The sequence below is a fragment of the Cricetulus griseus genome, chromosome 2, assembly GCF_003668045.3.
Source record: "Cricetulus griseus strain 17A/GY chromosome 2, alternate assembly CriGri-PICRH-1.0, whole genome shotgun sequence".
In the NCBI taxonomy this organism is placed as follows: Eukaryota; Metazoa; Chordata; class Mammalia; order Rodentia; family Cricetidae; genus Cricetulus; species Cricetulus griseus.
The window spans coordinates 31,614,990-31,636,728 of NC_048595.1; the positions used below are offsets into that span (position 1 = coordinate 31,614,990).

The following is a 21,739-nucleotide window of genomic DNA, read 5'->3' on the forward strand; positions in this document are numbered from 1 at the left end:
TTCCTCCTGTGAGTTTTGGGGTCCAAATGCAGGTCTCAAGACTTGCACAAAAACACCTTTACCGACTGGCTCTCAGGTAAAACTTTCTTACACACTCTACATTCCTAGTAGCCCTTATTACTTACTGGGAGCAAGGGGGAGACCTTCACTCAAGTAGCCGTTTGCCTTCCTGTGGGCCACTTAAAGGCATGCCTGGATATGGCATGTTGCATGGATTGGAAGCAGAAGCTTGGGAAGGGAAATAAGACAATTGTGTACAAACAGAAAGGAAGAGGCCCAGCTCCACAGCAGGGTGGCCGAGTGAAGCTCTATGAAGTCCTGGCAGGTGCTAAATCTTTCACCCCTGCAGCCATACTTGCCCCAGCTGTCCCATAGCTCTGAGTCACCCAGCAACAGTGAAGCTCAGTGTGCTCCCTGGCCGTTGTCTCAGGTTGTCCTGTCCTATACTGTGGCTCCAGACAGCCTTCTCCACCTTCTATAAACCTGTTTACGTTGTAAGCCAACAGGCTGTGTGACCCTGGGCTTGGATTCCAGGCCCTGGTTGGTGCGATGGGTACTGTGAAGGCCTGTACTGCCTCACTTCTCACCTCACGAGGAGGATAAAGCAGCTTACTGAGGCTTTTGGGAGTTTCCAGCCCTTTGGTTGCTTCTGATGAAGCTGCAGTGCTAACAACTGTCTGACCGACAAAGGAAAGCAGCTTGGGCCTGCAAGGTTTTGGGTGCTGCAGGCACTTGGACCGTGGGACTAGAAGAGTTCCGAGGGACAATCTGGCTAAGGCTCCTTGTTTTACATGTGTGAACACCAATACTAAGTAAAGGGACAACCTTCTTGCTGAGAAACCTGGATGCCAATTAGTTAAAAAGACACAGGCATTTGTACTGTTTTTTATTTATAAACAAACGACATAAAATAGTCCAGATGGCAGTGGGGGCAGCAGTGCTGCTGACTTGCTTAGGAGGAAGCACAGTAGCTAGTAGAGGGCAAAACCCCTCCAGCCTAGAGGTCCTCCCTCCCACCATGGGGGCCCCGTGGCCTAAAGGCATTAGGCCCCATCTTTTGCAGCAATTCTGACCAGGGCAGGGAGCTGTGATGCGGGCAGGGGGTTGGGAAAACTCCATCAGAGATAGAGACTGGGGCTACAGAGGGCCTGGTGTAGGAAGAGGGAGCCTCACCTTTCCATGCCCAGTGTGCATATACCTCTCTGTCCATCCCACAGAGAAAGAGCCCTAGGGCAGTGTCCTCTGAAACAGGGCCATACTTCTCTGGAGAGGCCCTCTCTGGATCACAGAGGGTGGTCTCCTTCCCAAAAATGTCTGGTGCAAGAAAAGCATTAAGTCCAAGTGCCAGAAGCAATAAATTAGCAACAAGAAAAGATCTTTTTTAAAAGGTCTGCACCGTAAGTTCAGAGTTTGGGGATCTGTTGAGAAGGCATGGCTGGGGCCATGGACACTAGACCAAGCCCAGGAGGTGGTAAGGGGCCTGGGTTCCAGGGCCTTTTAAGGCCCTAGAATTGGCCTCTTCCTCCATCTCTGCAAGGTGCTCAGTCTAAACTTCCCGTGAGAGGCTTGGCTAGCCTTGAAATAAATAGAAGGGCCTGGGAGCCACAGCAGGCTAAGGGGGAAGAACAGCACCAGCCCTGGGCCCACATTCTTCCCTCCTCAGTCCTTCATGGAAGGACACATCATGGCAGGAAGGTAGCAGTGGTGGTTCTCCAGCCTCCTGGAGTCCTGAGGTCACCCAGAGCCCTACAGAGGTGCCTGGGAGCTGGCTGGTGGCTTCCGGGGAGAAGAATGGCTCCTGTTCAGAACTTGCCCTGCTTCAGCCGGTCAATGTGAAAGGAGAGCTTGAGGGCGGGCCCCAGCTTCAGGCCCATGTACTTCATCATCATGTCACTGCGCAGCAGGAGCAGGGCCTTGCCATCGATCTCCTGGGGGTGGGGAGGAGCCATCAGATGCCTGGTTGGTCTGACTGCCTCAGGTGTCATCAAAGACTACCCAGAGCAGTGGGAGGCACACAGTGCAGTCAGGCTGCTGGGATCCTAAAGCCTGCTCTTCTCCCTGGCCCTCTGAGTACTTCTCTCCAGGTAGGCAGGCACTATAGGACATGCTCCTCCCCCACCCTGCTCTTCTCGCTGCTTTCCTGGGCTAAGCCTCTGAGAAGCCTTGCAGTGAGTGTTCAGGCTGTGTTTATATCTACCCTCAAGATGCATTGTACCCTGAGCCCAAAGTGGACCTCTTGGGGGCAGTGGTGATCTTAAGGCTGCTTTGAAGCCCTTTCAAACCCACCACCTAAAAGATTTCCATTGTCAGTGACAGGGGGCAGACTTTGTAACCACAGGAAGGATGGCACTGAGAAGCACAGAGGTAGGGAAATGGGTTTGAATCCTAAAGTTGGGGTGTGGTCAGAGCAGGAGGGCAATGCCTAATCATGAAACCAAGTGGTCTCTTGAAGGGAGCACTGGGCTCACAGATAGGTCAGCAGAGTTGGGGACTGGTGACAAAGAGGCAGAGGCTACTTGCAAAGGATTCTTTAACTTGGGCTGAAATCCTTGAATCTCACACCAAAGCAGATGGGGTAAAGCACCCTTGGGAAGAGACAGATGGATCCTGTAACCTAGAACCAAGCCCAAATCACAAACCAGCAGGAATCTGGCTCAATGAGAGCCTGTGCTAAGAGAGTGAGGTAAACACAGTGCCCAATGGTGTCTGCTTGAGACAACATCATTTATCTTGTTTCAATGGACAGAACAGACAGCCAGGCCCTCTAAGATTGAGAGGTTGCCACATTCACAGGAGGTCAGACAGAGGCACCTACGTGTTTCCGGAAGAGGTCAGCATGGGGTCCGAGCTGAGGATCTGCTTCCCGGACAAACTGCATCACATCCTCCACCGTCCATGAAGAAGGATCCCGGCCACTCAGGCGAGGAGCATCTCGGCTCTCCAGATACCGATCTGACCCTGAAGGACAGAAGGGCACCTACCATAACGCATGAAATGACTGCTGGTCCATCCCCACTAGTCTCCTTGCACACTCCATGGCCTCAGAGGTGATGCTCACAGCAACACTGAAGTGGTAGGAGATGACTGGAGGTTGTCTGGGGAATGAAGACTTTTTCCACTGAGAGAATCCACATTTCATTCTGTAATGCAGGCCTGGCTTTTGGGAATTTTACACTGGGGCAGTGAATTGCACTGAACCTGAGGGAGGCACCTGGGTTTGGTGGTGGGGCAGGAAGGAGTGGGTATTTATTTTTACCTTGGCTTTGGGGACCAAATAAATAGCAGTACTTGAGTGAAACTAGAGCCAATTCTTTGGGGACTAGAGATAAAACTGATAAAGCACACTCTGGGTCCTCTCCTGAGGCTTGGAGAATAAGTGGCTTCCTTATAGTCTCATGTACTAGGGCAAAAACTGGTTTTTTGCCTTGGCTACCAAGAATGTCAGTATTAATTTAGGGCCCTGTTTATAGGTGTTTGTTTGTTTGTTTGTTTGTATCTCAATCATGGTTGAAACACAGCTCTTCTGTTTTCCCTATGTGATTTGGGATCTGATTATTTTGGTCATCCACCATTGTAGATCCCTTGCACATGTGTTCCCTCTGCCTTCCTTCCCTCCTCTTCCTCCAATTTCTCCATTTCTTCAGGCAAACTCCAGCTTAGCTAAGGTGGTCTTGGCTCCAAGGACCTGATCCTTTCTGTTTCAATGCTGAAATGAAGGGTCCCTCAAAGCTTTTCTTGTAGTGGTTACAGCCTGTTCTGTGGACAGTTGGTTGCTCCAACTGTGTGAGAAGGCTGGCTCCCACAGTCTGGTGAGAACAGGTGTTTAGGACAAGGAGAGAACTTGGTAATAGTTTAGGCAACAGACAACCACAAGATGCACCACAGAGGTATTTAGGAAAGCAGATGCACAGAGTAGTGCTCTACAAGTTAGAAGAAGACCTCCCCTGTTCTCAGCTCCTGGACCTCTAAAGCAGCCCTTGAAGGAGGCACCAACACCATGTCAGCATAGAAAGGCGGAAACTGAGGCCAGCGAGGTGAAATGACTAGCTAAGACTACCCGGCTAGGAAGGAGATGAGTTAGTGCCTTATCTTTGACTTGTCCTGGCCTCTTTCTGTAGAGAGTGGACCTCAGGATCCCCATTTCTACACTCAGGGAAGGCAGACTGTCTCAGTCTGAGGATGAGTGAGTGGGTCAGGCAGCGAGCATCAACAAGAAGCCATGTTAGCACACTTGCACCTGGTCCTCTGGATTAAAGAAAAAGAAGGGGCATAGACTCAAATTCTTAAGTTTATGCACCAAGCAATCTAGAGCTCTTCAAATAGAATCCTCTAGCCTTAGAGGTTCTTCATGGACAAGGGAGCTTTGAGTATGACCTGGACAGAGACTCACGATGTGTTTAGAGAGGGGAGAGCTGAGGCTCCAGAGCCAGGAGGAAAGGCAGCCCATCGCAATGCACCCCTACCAGAACCAGACCTTGCCTAGCAGGAGATGAAAAGCACAGGAATTCCCCACATACCTGGGGAATGATTTCGTTTCCAGAATGATTCCATATCCCTTCTTTCATTTGTTCCTTTTAACACTCCTGTGGAAAGAGCAGGTGGAGATGAGCATTTCCATTCTTCAGGAGGAACACTGCATGTGGGAGACGTGAGGTGAGACAACTCACTCCAGTCTCCAGGCGAGGAAACTGAGGGAGCCACGTGCTACGCCTCTATTCAGCAGCTTCCTGCTTCAGTCAGCCTCTCTCCAGGCTGGGGGAGAGCACAGGCTCCTTCCTTTGTCTCGGTTTTTATGAAAAGCTCTCCTCAAAGTCATCTTTCCCTTGTTATTGGAATCTTTTTATTTTTCTGCACTTCACATACCCTGGGCTGGGGGAGGCCAGGCCAGGCTGTGAGGATAGAATCCTCCTGCTTCCTGTTGGTGTTTCTAGACCATCCTTCTATGAAACTAACATTTCAGAGGCTAAACCTGTATCCAACCACCTGTTCTTTCTGATCACTACTATTTATCAGTAAGTCTCTGTATTGTGCTCCTTATTAAAATGAAGACCACTTTCTGTTCCACCCCAGTTCCTGCTGCTGTCTGTGGGGCAATCCATTCTCACTGTTGGTCTGGCCCATTCTTTTGACTTCCTAACTGGTCTTTCAATCCAGTACTCAGTAGCAGTTAAACAGAGTTCTGTTTGTGCCTTGCGTCTGATTGGATGCCACTGGTAGCTTAACTCTGCTCAAATGATCAACTCCAAACTCCTTAGTTTGGAAGTTTTTAATAACATAAGCCCTGACCTTTCCAGGCTTTCCCAGAGAAGTCCCAACATGACATTATGTTTCAGAAATACCAAAGTACATACAGTTCTGATACTATCCATTCTACTCTCTACCTTTTGCCCCACCCTTTCTTCCTGGAAAGCTCCCTCTTCCCCAGCCAAGACACAGCCATTCATCCAGTCTCATCTAGACAAGGTGTCACTCTCCAAGAAAGAGGGCCTTGAAGACACAGCTGGGATTAGGTATCCCTTCCTGCAATTTCATATTATCAATTATATATCTTTATTGTTTTACAAGTACCTTTTAAAAGTGTCTTATACATACGACACTTTTGTATTCTTCCCATACAAAATACAAATGGTATTCAAATAAATGGCTAAAGGCTGGAAGAACAAACCCTGCCTGTCCCTCCTAGTTCTAGGTCTTTGCTCCCAATTTATGGGTTTTTTGTTTGTTTTGTTGTTTCAAACCAAGCTCAGAACACCAACACCAATTACATTCCAGATGGCTGGGCAAGGCACAATAGTGAGCATAGCTTCAGTCCCAACATCATGAAGTAGGAGGGCAGCATAACTAGTTTCCTTTTGTACTCTTTGATCCCAGGGACAAAGGAAGGAGAATGGGCAAGGAGTCCTGAGGAGCTTACCCCTGGAGCAGAGCCTACGCACAGCTGAGGCAGTGCTCAATGGGAGGCCACACGAGGGAAGCAAGGGCCGATAACCTGGAGTTCGAAGGTTTTGGGAGGTGCTGACAAGGTTGGCAGGCTTCAAGGCAGAGTCCATTAAGTCTGAGTGTGTTTCCAAGGACCGGGCCAGGCTATTTCCAAGGACAAAGGATTCACCTGGGAAATAAAACCAGAGTTAAAGTCAGAACTGCCTTAGAAAGACTGGCAGAGTGCTGCGGGCGCCAGGTACATGGAACAAGAAGACATAAAGCCCTTTAGGGATTCAGAATGCCTGTGCATCAGTCATGGCTCCTGGCTCCCACTAGGAGCTCAAGACTTGGGTTCCTCTCTGGACTCTGGTTTTTCTAGACTGTTCCTCTTGGCCTGGGATAGTAGTAGGCCTTTTCTGTATAAGGACAACTTAAAAAGAAACTAGAGCTACTTTAGGTGGAAGACAATCCCATAGTCCTAAGATGCTAGAAAGAGGGTCAGGGCTGGTGGGAAGGGGGGCACGTGCTCAGAGGAGGATTCTGTATGCACCCATGCACACACATGTGGAGGCCAGAGAAGTGTCTTCCTTCTATCACTTTCTACCCAATTCCCTGAGCCAAGGTCTCTCACTGAACCTGAAAGTCACTGTTTTGGCTAGTTTGGATGGCTAGTGAGATTGCAAGATCTGCCTGTCCTTGCCACAAAGTGTTGGAGTTACAGACACATACCCAGCTTTTATGTGGGTACCAAGGATTCAAACTCAAGTCCTCAGTTTCAGAGCAAGTGCTCTTAGTTACTGAGCTGTCTCCCAAGGTCTCGGATGAGGATTCTTTAGAAGCAGAACTACTCTATGACACCTGGTTAAAGGCCTGTCTGCAGAGAACTGGCTCCTCCCATGCCTCTAGTCACCTGTATTGACTTTGTTCTACAGAAGCATTCCAGGGAAATTGGGGGAGCTCAGGCACAGCGATCAGGATCAGGGTTAGAACTTGACTCTGTCACTCAGCAGAGTGCTTCTCACTACATCTTGGGAAACCCAGAAGTCCATCCATACCACAGGAAGTCTTCTGAGGGGTTGGGGAACATCTATAAGCTTTTGTGAAGGGAATCTCATGCCAATTCTGCCCCTCCATGGCCAATATCAGGTAGTAAAACCCACATCATGGTCCTACTATATCACCACACAATGGAAGCTAAATCTGAGACCATCTTAGGATGGCATGCTAGCTGGTCTCCGTCAGCTTGACACAAACTAGAATTATTGGAAAGGAGGGAACTTAATTGAGAAAATGCCTCCATAAGATCCAGCCATTAAGATATTTTCTTGATAATACAAAATTGCAGGAAGGGACACCTAATCCCAGCTATGCCTTGTTCAAGGCCCTCTTCCTTAGAGAGTGACACCTTATCCAGATGAGGAATAGCCATGTCCCAGCTGGGGAAGAGGAGCATTCCAGGAAGAAAGGGGGGGGGAGGTTCACGGTAGAGAGTAGAACAGTAGATAGTACCAGGACTGTATGTGCTTTGGTTTTAAATGAATGGGGGAGGGGCCAGCCTATTGTGGGTGGTGCCACCCTGGGCTGATGGTCCTGGGTTCTATAAGAAAGCAGGCTGAGCAAGTCATGTAACAACCAGTAAGCAGATCCCTTCCATGGCCTCTGCATTAGCCCCTGCCTCTGGGTTCCTGCCCTGTTTGAGTTCCTGTCCTGGCTTCCTTTGGTGATGGACTAAAATGTGGAAGTGTGAGCCCAACAAACCCCTTCCTCCCCAATTTGCTTTTTGTTCATAGTGTTTTGTAACAGCAATAGAAACCCTAACTTAGGGGCTGGAGAGATGACTCAGAGGTTAAAAGCACTGGACTGCCCTTCCAGAGATCCTGAGTTCAATTCCCAGCAACCACATGGTGGCTCACAACCATCTATCATGAGATCTGGTGCCCTCTACTGGTGTGCAGGCAAATATGCAAACAGAACACTGTATATGTAACAAAAATATGCAAATAAACTGAAAGGTTTATTCATTAAAAAAAAAGAAACCCTAACTTAGACAGATAGTTCTACCTAAACTAAATCAGTTCCCTAGCCTTGGTCACATGTGAGGGACTTAAGTATCAGAAGATCTTACTGTCCAAGTATTTATCTTTGAGATTATGTGATTAAATATAAATTCATTATCTGGCTAAAGAGACCCTAAGTGGTAAGATGCCCTAGGATTTTAGGACTATTTCTATTACCTAAATTAGCTTAGCAAGCTTGGACCCAAAGTCAAATCTATCTTTAGTAACTATCCTCTGCAGGAGGTTAGTTGTGGAAACATTTTCCTAAAAGTGATTTGGAAAGAGTTTTTGAGGCTCCAGAGATACCTAAACCATGTACCCACACTCCTTCTGTAGTTGACAATCCCAATTCCTGCTTTCCAGGAGAGATGTTATAACAGTAGCAAGCATGTCCCATTTTGAGACATGAGAAAGCCAGCGCCCACTTAGGAGACCTGGTTCTACATCTGGCTTCTTCCTTTTATAAGGCAAAGGAGTTTGTCTTCTCTGAGGACCTGCTCCCTTGTGTATAAAAATGGAGAATACCAAATGAGAAGATGAATCTGAGAAACTGTTTTGTTTTTGTTCAGAGTAACAACAGCAACCTCGAGTTCTCTGCCATAGAGCATGTTTACTTAGCCATGGCTGTGGAGCTGTTTCTTGAAGTTAACAGATGTGAGGAAAATTATGACAGCAGTGCTAGGAATCACCAGAGTTGATACAAACCAGTGAGAGTTTCTTTCTTTCAACAAAGCTAAGGAAGCCACTTAGGCCTGGGTTCTGAGTTGAGGGATCTCAAAGCCTGGACTGGTGATGTCTGAAACTAGGTATGGCTATTAGGCCTTGTCTTAAGGAGGTGTATTAGGAAAATGAGGCCTCATGCCCACACTCTATGAGGCACTAGTTCTTGTAGGGCTGGTAAGGTGGGGTCCTGGCTGCCTCTGGTAGGGCAAGGCCTAGACAAGACCACAGCCCTTTCCAGTTGTGCTCCACTGAGTCTCAAGGTCCTTTATAGGGAAGCTCTTGGCTTTATCCCAGCATCAGTCAAAATATCTCTTGCTTTAAATGATCAACAATGGCAATTCATACAATCCTACTTTTTTTTGCAAAAATAATTTTTGCTAGTTACAATGAAATTTCCTTGTCTCTTTCTCTCTAGCTTCCATCTAGTCTTCAGTTTGTCATAAGGTGATTCCATTTTTCATAATCCTGTAGCTCACAGAAGCAAGAACAGTAAGGTCTCTGAAGGTACCCTTCATGAGCACATAGCTTTTCTCATGGAACCATCAGAGTTTGGGTGACTAATGTGTTAACTGTTCTGCAGACCAGCTTAAACATCCAATTGCTAGGGACACCTCATCTGAGAGGAGATGGGGAGGGGGGTCCTTCTGTGTATATGTTTGTCTTATTGGTTGATAAATAAAGTACTGTTGGCCAACAGGAAAGCAAGATAGGTGGGACTAGGAGTCAAGGATTCTGGGAAATGTAGTAAGAAGTCTTGTGATACAGGCAGGAAGTGACATAGCAGGCAGACTCATATATAAGCAGGAACAAACAGGAAGTTGCTCTCTTGCTCTTGCTCTTCCTCCTGATCTCTGCTCTGGTGCCACCATGTTATCCCAGGAAGAGGATGCCAGCGGAAGGCGTCTAAATATACAGATTTATGATAATTAAGACTGAGCTAGCATATAAGAAATCCTAGTCAATTGGCCAACAGCACTGTAAACTAATATAAGACTCTGTGTGTTATTTTGGGCAACCACATGGTGGCGGGCAGAACTCGGGCAGCAGTGTAAAGACTTATCGTTAAAGAATGATGTCAGCAAGTGGGATAACTCCATGCCCGAAGGTTCCTAGAGGAAGCGGTGAACCTGCAGCTGCTGCAGCCAGCCCTGTCCAGCTGCTGCCCGGCATCGGAGCAGCTTCCATATGCTTGTGCTGTCCTGTGCTCTTGGGTTTGGACTTGGCACTTCCAAGACATCCTGCAGCCCTTGAGAGTTCTAGACGTTAGGGTCTGTGCTTTAGAGCCGCCTTCCCGAGACTAGTCAAGTGATGGCAGAACCTGGGCGGCTGGTGGTAGTGTTATGAACTTCCATGTAAACTTCACAAAAGCTTAAAAAGGAATTTTAGCAGCAAAAGAACAGAGACAAGCACAACTTCTTGTTAGCAGCATTTTCTCGGGTGGGCTCTGTTTTGCTGGAGACAAACAAAGACTCGAGCAGTTCCTTTAAGAGAGGTTTCTTGCTTTCTTAAGCAAGAAACTCAGCAAAAGCAGAAAAAAACCCACAGGGCTCTTTTTAGGAGGCCTGGCTAGCTCAGTTGGTAGAGCATGAGACTCTTAATGTGGGTTCGTGCCCCACGCAGCTAGCGGTTGCAGTGACCACATCTCCAAGCCAGCAGCATGCTCCTTGATGGCAACATAGACCAAGGCAGTGAGCACAGCTCTCAGAGCTGATGGTAAATATACTCCTGCCATCTTGGAAATAAAGCAGCTAAGAAACCTGCCGCTTTAATTCTGGCGGTGTTGTTTTAACAGTTAAAAGATTGCGTGGCCAGAAAAAGGTAAAGATTTACAGTAAAGACAGATTCAGATGAAGAAAAACCTCTAAACGTTTACACTGTATTTAAAAATATATGTAGGCTTGTGAGGGAAAAAGAAACAGAAGGAAATAGAGTAGCTGGACAGTGGGAGCACACACCTTTAATTCCAGCACTCCAAAAGCAGAGGCAGGCAGATTTCCACAGAGAAACCCTGTCTCAGGAAAAAAGAAAAAAGAAGGAAGTAAAGGAAATAGAATAATAAAAAGTTATGTAAAGATGGAAAATACACAGAGAGTCTGGATACTATATGCTATATTGTTGTCTTTATTTGATTGCCGAGGAAAGAGGTACAGCTGCTACAATATGTTTGATTATAAATGCTGCTAAATTAATCCAACTTACACATTTTAAAAATGCTTTGACTTCAAAATTTAAGTCTAAGGACAGGCTACTTGGGAAAAGATTTCTTGCTTGTATTTCCACAGAAAATGGAAAGCTGTGGATTCCTTCCAGACTAACATGGTTTGATCAAGCAAGACCCCCTGAAGCAGTGGCCCAACTGATCCTACATCCAAAACAGCTGAGATGATGCAGCCATAGACGACTACGGCCAGATTTCTGTGTTTTATCATGATCCCCATGGTATAGACATCACCCCCAACCTGCAGGAAGCAGTTTGGAATGAACGACGCCCAAATTCCCAAATATTGTTTATAAATGTTTGTTTTCATTTAAATGGGTTTGGTTATAAATGGTGATGATCACAGTCAATCTCTTTTTAAAGGAAAAAAAAGGGAATAGGATATGGAGATGGATACTTTACATTGGTATGGATTTTCATTTATTGATACAAATTTAAGGTCAATTTTGTGATATGCATAATTAAATATAGATTATATAGTCACTTATAATAGTCACAACCTACAGTTAGGTTAGTTAGGTTTTCTAGATATACAGAGATGTTTTTGAGATGGATAGATAATCTTCAAACCTTACAAAGACCTACAGAATATATGGCATTTAAATGGTTTAGGGTTTTTCTTGACAGTGAGACACAACTGCTTCTGGCACACCAATTACGCAGAAAGGAGGATGGGCATCGAAGAAACTAGTTATATGGAGTTTGCCTTCAACATGGCAAGATTATCCATTTGGGCAAGAAACTGCTCTTGCCTGGACTGTGATAAACTGGACATGCAGGATCCACAGGAAAGTGACTGCTGAAGTTACAAAACAAGATGAACAGTCCTGAAGGGTTCCTGCTGAAATGGAGAAGTGTGCCAGACACACTGTGGCCTGTGGGCTGAAGATGGATGCCCCAACGTTATAGAGGAACTTTGGGTGACTGTCCAGGTAGTGAGATATCTCTGTCAGTTCTAGAGTTTATGTATTATCCTTCTGTGGTCTTTGATGGAGCTGAAGACAGATAGTTATAGTTATAGTTTTCTTCAGTTATTATAAAAGATAAGTTACCCTTCTTTTTATTTAGACAGAAAAGAGGAGATGATGGGGTCGGTCCTTTTGTGTATATGTTTATCTTATTGGTTATTGAATAAAGCACTGTTGGCCAATAGGGGAGCAAGATAGGTAGGACTAGGAGTCGAGGAGAATTCTGGGAAATGTAGGAAAGAGAAGTCTTGTGATACAGGTAAGAAGTGACATAGCAGGCAGACTCATATATAAGCAAGGACAAACAGGAAGTGGTTCTCTTGCTCTTCTTCCTGTTGTCTTCTCTGTGCTGTCACCGCCATGTGATCATGGGAAGAGGACGCCAGCGGAAGACGTCCTCGATAAGATAAATATCATAAAACATATAGATTTATGATAATTAAGACTGAGCTAGCATATAAGAAATCCTAGTCAATTGGCCAGCAGGATTGTAAACTAATATAAGTCTCTGTATATTATTTGGTGCCCTAACTCAGTGGATGGAACTTGGGCGGCTGGTGGAAGGCTTTGGCGTAAAGACTTATCATACAGAGAGGGCTATGTAAATACTGTTCCTTTTGTTTGTAATATTTCAACTTCACAACTTTTTAATCTACTTGTACTTTGTTGTTCTTCTCATTAAGCTCAGATGTCTCAAATTCCAGCAAGGATAAGGGGAAGTTCCATTACTGACAAGGAATTATTTGCAACTGATGCTTCTTGGGAAAGGGAAAATCAGTTTTCTCCAGTGGAGTGTTATGCCCCATGTCCAACACAAAACAACAAAATGGACTCCCATATGTGTGTGTGCTTTTTGTCTTGTTATTTTTTGCCTTACTAGTTTTTTTTGGGCGCGGGGGGGTCTGTTTTGACCTTTGTTTCTTATTTTCTTATTTGTTTCTTCTTTTTTATTTGAGAGAGTGAATGTATGAAGTTTGGTGGGCAGGGATGTGGGAAGGATCTGGGAGAAGTTGGGAAAGAATATGATCAAAGTATATTATGTGCAAAAATTTTTAAAAAACAAAAAAATTAAAAGATTGACTATCTCACAAGGACTGAGCCAATCTCACTGTCAGCTGCCCAAGTGCTACATGAAATGTGATAGCTTTTCTAGGTGAGAGCAGCAGAGGGTAGGAATATGAGCCAGAAGAGGACTTCCTTTAGCATGGATATGCCGTCAGCATGTACAAAGCCTGCACTTGTGTCTATGCTGGAGTGAGAATGCTCCCACAGCTCTAGCTCCATGTTCGCTCAATCACCCCTGCAAGGAACCCTGGGACCCTGGCTGTTAGCCTGGAACCCTGGAACCTTGGATGGATAGATAATATTCTCTATGCTCAGTGACTGTCTGATCTCTGCTTGATAAAGACCCCAATGAATGGTTGTTCTCTTGGGGGATTTTTGGCAATCATTTTAATGAGAGGTTTGATGGATAAAATGCCCTCCCTTTTTTTAGCTGAAATCAGTCTTCTTACAAATCCTCCTTCATGCTTTACTCTCTGTACTCCAAAATAACAGCTCTGTCTTTCCTGTCTTCCCAGAGTTCCCTGGGAGTATTTGTTACCTGTGACTTCTCCATACTCCTTCCCCACCCTTTCTCTTCTCCTCACTGCTTTGCTGGCTACCCTCCACTGCGAATCTTGTAGGGCAGCTTTGCAGTAAGATCTGCAGAGCAGCTACCTCTTATTGAGGGTGTAAGTCCCGGACAAGGGTCTTGCCTCTGCCCACTGACATTCAGTAGAGCAGTAGCACACCCTCATTCTTCAGCAACCCAAGGAAAAGTTAACTTACATTAGCCCTATATGGTTAGAGATTTCCATCTCTATCTTAATAGATGAGCAAGCTGATGCCCAGGACAAAGGGCAGTGGAGATGGATGAATGATCATGCCAGCAACATAACTCAAGTCTTTGAGTCCTAAAACAATGGCACTATTTCTCCTAGCAGGTAACAGCCAGGAAATCTCAAAACAGCAGATCTGGAAGTTAATGCTAGGCAGATTTCAGTTATAGCTACTGTTAATATCTACAACAAGTAGCTGAAAAAATTTCCTGCCTCATATTACCAATTATTTAGCAAGTCCAAAGGAGCTCCTTACTGTAGTTTCCAGAAGCCTGGCACTTGACTCAGAACACATGTGGTCCTGTAGAAGGGGCTCTACTCTTACGCTGCTTAGTCCAGCAATCCTTTCATCCATTTTCTTTGACTTTTTCTTTCTAATCACAAGTAGCTGGGTTGGAGCATCTCTGCTCCATGCTCTTAACCAAATACCTCTTTCCTCTTAGCTTTCAGAGTGCAGGGGTTCAGCCTGTTTTACCTCTGTCTCCCAAAATCTAGTATAGATTCTGGAAAACAGTGAGAATTTAAAAAAATTTTGATGACCTAAAGTCAAAATGCCTACATTGGGTCCTTCAAAATGCCCATGCAGTCAGAGAAGACAGAAAGAGTAGAGAACAGCTCTAGAGAAAGGGAGCTTAAGAGTCAGGGCAATGAAATGTACAAAATGATCTTTTTTTTTTTACTCTAAATTAGAGAAAAACAAAACAAAAAACAGCTAAAAAGGACAACAGAGATAACTTGGGAAATTCTGATGTGGGTGGTACAGGAGCACAGGAGTATTTTATTTGCATTTAAATTTAACACAAAAATACTGTCCTTCCTGTTGCCTTTCCACACTTCTCGCCCATTCTCCCTCCTTCCCCTCCTCTCCCTCTTCTTTCTCTTTCTCACAGAGGGCTTCTCTGTGTAGCCCAGGCTACCATTAACTTGTGAACTTCTTGCCTCAAATTCCTGAGGGCTGATATTACAGGTATGTGCCTATGTTCTGTGCTCTTTAAAAGATATATATATATATATATATATATAATATATATATATACTGTTGTGTGCTAAATAAACAAAAGCTATATATACATATATATTAAATATATAGATACAAATATATCTGCAAACAAAGAGACAGAGCAAATATTGCATAAAGCTAAAAGTGACTCTTGGTGAAGGAATTATTTTATATTTGTTGTTGTTACCATTTTTCTGTATGTTTGAAAGTTTCCAAAATAAAGCAGTGAAAAAAGCAATAGTCTAAAACTTTAGGTAAAGAAACTTTAAGGAATATGGACTTTTGATAGCTATGAAGTACATGGTCAGTTGGGCGCAGTCTATAGAGAGAGGGAATCTGATGGCAAGGCAGGAATGGGGGAAGGGCTCCAGTAAGCACCCCAGTCAATATAGATGGGACCCACAGATGCCACATCAGTAGAAGTGTATGACTGTGCAGATGGGCAGGAATGGCAACAACAACAACAAAAAAGACAGGTTTAAAGAAAAAGTAAAAGAAAGCTGTGGTACTGATGGGAGTTTTCTGCAGGGGTCGATAAGTAATCAGAATAATATAGGTGCTGATGAGGTGTCAGAGGCAGAGCAAAGGGTCAGTAAGACAGCAGGCAGGCAGGGAAGACAAGCTGCAGAGTAGAGAGGAAGTCCAGACAAGGCCCTGGCTTGTCTGGGCACAGTTGAAACACTGCTTCTGAGAAGCCAACGGCAGCCAGGATGAAGCAGACAATGTGCTGAAAGTTTCCTTGAGAAACTGAGTTTGGTGAGCGGAAGAGGATCAGAGGTGGTGCAGTCTGTCTGGAAGTGGGCTAGAGAAAGGACACAGCCAACAGCTGAAAGTGACACCCCTGTTCTTTGTCTTTTCTTTTAGCTGGTGAGGCAGGAAGAAGAGTCTGGATGAAGCTTGCTTCTCTTATAGGGTACTGGACACAAACCAGAACACAAGTCCCAGGAAAGGCTGTGGCATGTGCCAATTTCCAAACACTTTCATGACTGGAAGCCCATCGTGGGCATGTCCCCAGAAGCCTCTGAATCCACTGCCAATGTACTTCCCCTAGTTCCTGAAGGGCAGTGCTCCATTTAAGAATTCTGAGTGTTTGTTTCTTTGAGCAGTTAGCTGCCCTATTGGACATGTACCTTCTCTTTCAGACTTCCAGTTAGGCCTTTCATTAGGGGAACAGAGCCCAGGGCTCCTAGATGACAATGGCTGAGAATATTTAACACTTTGTCTTTGTCTGTACCAACTCCATCCTGTCCAGTACAACATTATAACTGCAGGGCTGTTCTTACAAGTTCTGATGCTGAAGAAAGCAATCTAGAGCAGGTAGTTTAAGAAGTTCCCGCTGAAGAAAAGAACCAGCTGAGGAGCAGGGGACAGCTTAGGGACCAGATGTCTGGTTTGCTTGCCAGCATATGAGAAATTTAGGTATCTTTTCACCCCAAATCATACCAGCAATTCTCACATGGTTGCAGAGGTACAGAGGGGACAGAGGAGGAGACTGGGTGTGGGCTCCCTTCCCCAAGCACGTCCTCCGTTAAGAGTTTGATGAAAAGACAACAAGGGAGTGTGAAACTCATGTAGAAGACCTCAGACTCCTGCACCCCGCAGCAAGCAGAGCAGGTGTGCCTCCTCTCTGCTCAGGACACCATCTACAGAGCAATCCCTCCCTCTTAACAGCAACCTACCTCTCTATGTTTGGGACCAAGCTTTCCTCCCTCCCTCGATTCTGCGTCCTGTACTCCAGATCAGAGGTGCCGAGCTCCACTCACTCTTCAACCTCTCTTGGAAGTGCTTAGTCACCCACCCAGCCACGTGGCATCCGCTTCTTCATTGTGGGTCTGGTATGTTAACTAAGAAAGTTATTTTCCAGCCTAGTTGGAAACAGCAGGAACTTGAACTGACTTGTTAGACTGGCAATGCTACAAGAGTTAGGGCCATATGCCAAAGAAAAGAATGGGTGGCCAATCAACAGGGAGCAGCTTTCTTAATCTCTACCTAAGACTAACCCTTGTTTCTGGTGAAGGAAAGCTATATGAGGCCTCTGACACCCGATTCACACTGGGAGATGTCCTGGGACTTCATGTGGAGCCCAGATGGAAATCAGAGACAGGGTCCTGGGGAAAGAGAAATTGTAGGGTGACAACAAAACCCTCAAGAGCTAAGGTGATAGAAGACCAAAAGTCCTAGATGTGACCCAGATATGGCAAGGTTAGTAAAGAGTAGAAAACCAGATCTCTGGACAGTGGGTGCTAGTCTCCAAGGCCTGAGGGCTACCCCTGGGCCCTTGCAGATGCTGCTGGCTGCCCAGCCCCCTTGCAGCCCAGGCCCCATCCCAGCTCCTACCTGGTAGGTACCTGTCGTGGCTGTGACTGTACTCTGTGGCAGTGAGGGGTAAGTGAGTCTGTGTAAAGGGCTGGTTGCCAAACAGATTGTCACTCCGAAGGTTGTGGCAGAGTTTCTCCAGGAAGCGGAGGACATAGGTGATGCTGTTGACTGCTGGGAGGTTGAGGGTGTGCTGTTCCCGGTCAAACATGGCTGTGGAGTTAAGTAAACAATGCAAGTCAGTTGTGTAGTGCAGTGCAGTGCTAGCCAGAGAAGCCCAGCTCACTGCTTGTTTTGGGGTTGGCTGGTTACATAAAGGTAATGCCCAAGCTGCTTGCCCATTTGTCTTCTTCCTGCTACCCTCCCTTGCTCAAGGGCTTTGATTTTTGCTTCTAACTCCAAAGGGTGTGCAATCAGGGAAGTGGCCAGGCCAAGCCTATTGCACCCTCAGGGCCCTGGAATGATTTCACTCAACCTGTGAAAATGACTCCGAACAGAATGCTGTCTGCTTCATTCAACACCTGGCTGGGCTTCCTTCAGGAAATGTGTTCGCCTAGGGTGCTGTTTTCACAAGAAAACTGCCCAGGAACAGGTAAGCAGTACAGAAGGGAATACTGCCATTGGTAGCAAGGACTTAGGTAAACAATTCCAACTTTTATGTGGACACTAGATTTGGGTAACATTTGGAGATGTTTCATGCTTATTTTTATGTTATATCCTATCTAGTTCTATCAAAATATTGGCATAATTTTTAAAAAGCAAAAAGGTTCATATAGTAGTCTTTGAGGAAAGTGAGATCTGGGGAGATAAATCCCTCTTAGAAAGTTTTGAAGAGGAAGAACTCTAGGCAGGTAGAGGTGAGGGCAACTCCAGGCACTACCCTGCAGACTGCTGCAAGGGAGAGGCCCGAGACTGGTCTGGGCCTCCAAAGGACAGACTTCATGTATTGGCAGTTTCCATTCTCCATGTAGCCAGCTATTGCCTAGACTTGGCTCCCTGACATTTCTCTGTTGTCACCCTTCCACAGACCAGTGAGACTAGAGTCTGTCATCTTCTGTTTTCCCTTTTCCTGGCCAATGTATGGCAGAAAACTCTGACACAGTAAAAGATCAATAGGTATTTGCTAAAAGAACAGTTTGGCTACTTATGTTCCCTGTTGGCTGGTTTCCTGAAGCTAGTTACAAGCTTGATAAGGAGGAAGGGAGGAGGCTGTAAGGCAGCATTACAGTAGAGACTGGAAGGCTGCAGGTCAAGCCTCTAGGCTTAGTGGGTAAAAATGATTCTGAACTTAAGAAAACTGAAACAGAAATGGTGCACAGCAACAAAGTATTTTCAGTTACAGCAAAAAGTACCACACTGTTAAACTCTCATTTTCCCCTTTGTCCTGGGATTCAGCTCCCTTTTTATGGGTCCTATAAATACAGAAGCTATGGAAGCAGAGGGATGAGAGGAGGGCAGAAGTCCTCTGAAGCCATTTGGGGAAATTCTCTTGTGGCAACAACATAGCTCCTATGTATCCTTCCTCTGGAATGGCTTTAAGCCACATACTCATATATTCTGTGGGGACAGGAGAGAGGACTCTAAGAAGAGGCTGTACTAGGCAGTCTGTTTGGCTATTCTTGGCAGATGTATGGCATATACCATATGTGGCACATGGTTCAGAAGAGCCTGGAGCTGGAAGTGAGGACTCTTGAGAAATGGTATAATTTTGCATTCTCCAGAGTTGGTAAGTATGAATTTGGAACTAGGATGCTTCATCAGAATGAAAGCTTGCTAGAACAAACAGCCTGAAAGTGTTTACCTGAGATGACCTCACCGCCGTGGCCTTGTTTGAGGAAGCTGAAGACAGTTTTCTGGTGATAAGCACAGTCAATGCAAGCCTGGACGGCCTGCTGCAACACCACAGAGGCACGGGCTGGCCCAAAATGGTCAGGAAGTCGTTGGATCTTCTTCTTATCCAAGTGGGGGCCTGTGCTGCCGCTCTTGTTCAAGTAGATACAAACTATAGGGAACAAAGAACCCGAGAACCTTACAGTGTTCAGACAGAAGTCAGCGCAGCTCTCTTCCATCTGCTAATGTCTGGACTTGGCTCCACTGCGATTCCCCACAACTACAGAGCAAAACACTGTGGGTGATAAAGGGAGGTTTGGAAAATCCCGTGTCTAGTTGCCACCCCCACAAGCTGCATGAGCAAAGTCTCTGGAGATACAGCCTATTAGGAGAAAAAACACAGAACAGAAATCAAGACACAGAGCTTGTGTTTTGTTTTCTGGACCTTGAAAAGAAAGTGTAAGCTCTTGTTTTTTTCCCCAGAATTCTCTAAAGTGAATCAGAGCACAAGCAAAGAGACAGCCAATAGGATTGTGGAAAGTAGACAGCAGATTGGAGAAGTAGCTACTGACTTAGCAGACCCCAAGAAGCTGTGTCCTAAAGCAGGAAGGAGACTGACTCCAATGTACCTAATTGGCAGAATAAAGGTGCCTATGGAGGTGACTATGAGGGTCACTCTATGAAAAGAAGGATCAGTCTAGGTCTGCTAAGAAATAGGGCTTGGGGGACTATGGAGATGTTCAGTGGATAAAGTGCTTGCTGTACAAGCCTGAGGACTGGAGTTAGGACCCCAAGAACTCATGTAAACACTAAATAGGCATGATGGCCACCTATAATCCAAACACTTGAGAGGCAGAGACAGAAGATTGTTGGAGCTAGCTAGCTACATAGACTATGCCATATTGGTGAGCTCTGGGTTCAACTGAGACCCTGCCTCAGTGAATAAGGTAGAAAGAGATCAAAGAGGACTATTGGCCTCTACATGCACACACATATAAGCACACATACTACACACATACATGTGAAAAAAAAAAAAACCAGGACATGGCACTGAACATCTGTAATCCCAGCATTTAGGATTCTGAGGCACTATTCTGAGTCCAAATTTAAGAAAACAATAATAAAAAGCAAAAGGTTAAAAAAAAAAAAAAAAGAAAAAGGGAAGATTTTCATGTTTGGTAGTGTGGCCCTGGTACTGAAATCACTAAAAATGGAGGAACCCAGAAACAAGACACTTAACACAAATGTTCATACCAGTATTTACAACAATTTCAAATTAAAACCATCTCAAGTGTCCATCAGTAGGAGAATGAACATGCAAACTATGGTATGTTCATTTAATGGAATACCACTTGACAAAAAGAAAACCTTGACTTATGGATAGGTACAACATAAATGCCTTTCATTTTGTTGTTGTTGTTGTTGTTTTTTGAGACAGGGTTTCTCTGTGGCTTTGGAAGCTGTCCTGGAACTTGCTTTGTAGACCTGGCTGGTCTTGAACTCACAGAGATCTGCCTGCCTCTGCCTCTAGAGTGCTGGGATTAAAGGCGTGCACCAACACTGCCCAGCTTCAAAAAAATTTTTTTGAGTGAAAGAAACCAAATACAAGAATGCATACAGACAGCATGGTTAATTTATATTAAATTCAAGATCTGCAAAATCTAATTTATGATAAAAAAGTATTTCAATCACAGTGGAGACAGAGACTGACTGCAAGGAGCCTGCTGGAGCTTCTGGAGTATCAGAAGTATCCTATGTCTTGATCACATGGGGATGGGGGAGTTATACAGATGCTGATATTTACTAAAATTCAGCAAATTGGCTGAGCAGTGGTGGTGCACGCCTTTAATCCCAGCACTCGGGAGACAGAGGCAGGTGGATCTCTGTGAGTTTGAGGCCAGCCTGGTCTACAGAGTTAGCTTTAGGACAGCCAAAGCTATGCAAAGAAATCCTGTCTAAAAAAAAAAAACCCAAAAAATGAAATTCAGCAAATTGTATATGAGTGTACAATATATTTGCAACTAAGATTTTGTATATTTCATGGATGTGAGTCTGATATGATTATTCTAATGGTGATTTTAAAATTAATTTTTCATGGTCATATGGTGAAACACCAAAGACCAAACCATTCAACCTTTAGAAGACTGTCAGTTTGAGAACATGGCTCTGCAAGTCTTTGGCATGCCTCTTACTGTTCTCTGTCACACTTGACAGCAGTAGGAATGATACAATGCCAGTTTCTGGCCCTAGGATTAAGAAACCAGCAGTTTCTACTTCTGGTTTCTTGGTATATTTACTCTTGAATACCAACTATTTATTATGTGTGAGAAAACAAATCATCATGTGGAGAGGTTCATGTGGTGAAACGGTAGAATCAATATGCCAGTCATGTGGGAAAAGTGGATCCCCAAGCCTAGTCAGGTTCACTCCCCATCCGGCACTGTATGCAATACATGAGTGTCTTCACAGTTGTCCCCGAAGGTTTCAAACCAGAAAGTTTTGTAGTAGCTTGTCAAAAGCAAAAGCTTACCAGAATAGATTCTGATCAAGATGCTTCAGGAACAAATGTCAAACACACAACACTAGCTTTGGAACTGGGTGGCAGAAAGCACTATTGGCAAAGTACCAGTAAGAACTCAAGCCTTAGGGTAGCTATTATTTTTTTCTTTAGTGCTGAGGATCAAATCCAGTGCTTCATCCAACTAAGCAAGTGCTCTACCACTGAGCTACATTCCCAGTCCCTTTAAGAGTTGGAAAGTGAAGACAACTGGAAGATGAAGGATGGGCACATGTGCTAGGAAGGGTCTGAACGTTTGACATAACTG

The 21,739-nt window shown here is 45.1% G+C and overlaps 2 protein-coding genes across 10 annotated transcripts in view; one reads left to right on the plus strand and one right to left on the minus strand.

The window, feature by feature from the left end:
- Ctps1 (CTP synthase 1) overlaps window positions 1-3,298 on the plus strand; it is a 42,997-nt gene extending 39,699 nt beyond the window's left edge. Inside the window, exon 18 of the mRNA XM_027399139.1 lies at window positions 2,747-3,298. The gene's annotated coding sequence lies outside the window, so the exon portion shown is untranslated. The remainder of the gene's footprint in view (window positions 1-2,746) is intronic.
- The window catches only part of Scmh1 (Scm polycomb group protein homolog 1), a 155,055-nt gene continuing 134,185 nt past the window's right edge, over window positions 870-21,739 (minus strand). For 8 of the 9 annotated variants that reach the window (XM_027399136.2, XM_027399131.2, XM_027399132.2 and 5 more), the window contains 6 exons: window positions 18,886-19,086; window positions 17,106-17,297; window positions 5,915-6,109; window positions 4,518-4,583; window positions 2,816-2,958; window positions 870-1,928 (listed from right to left, as the gene is read on the minus strand). In XM_027399136.2, the coding sequence (XP_027254937.1) occupies window positions 1,803-1,928; window positions 2,816-2,958; window positions 4,518-4,583; window positions 5,915-6,109; window positions 17,106-17,297; window positions 18,886-19,086 (923 nt within the window). In that variant the 3' untranslated portion in view covers window positions 870-1,802. The remainder of the gene's footprint in view (window positions 1,929-2,815; window positions 2,959-4,517; window positions 4,584-5,914; window positions 6,110-17,105; window positions 17,298-18,885; window positions 19,087-21,739) is intronic. The other variant, XM_035439656.1, reaches the window with a different exon arrangement.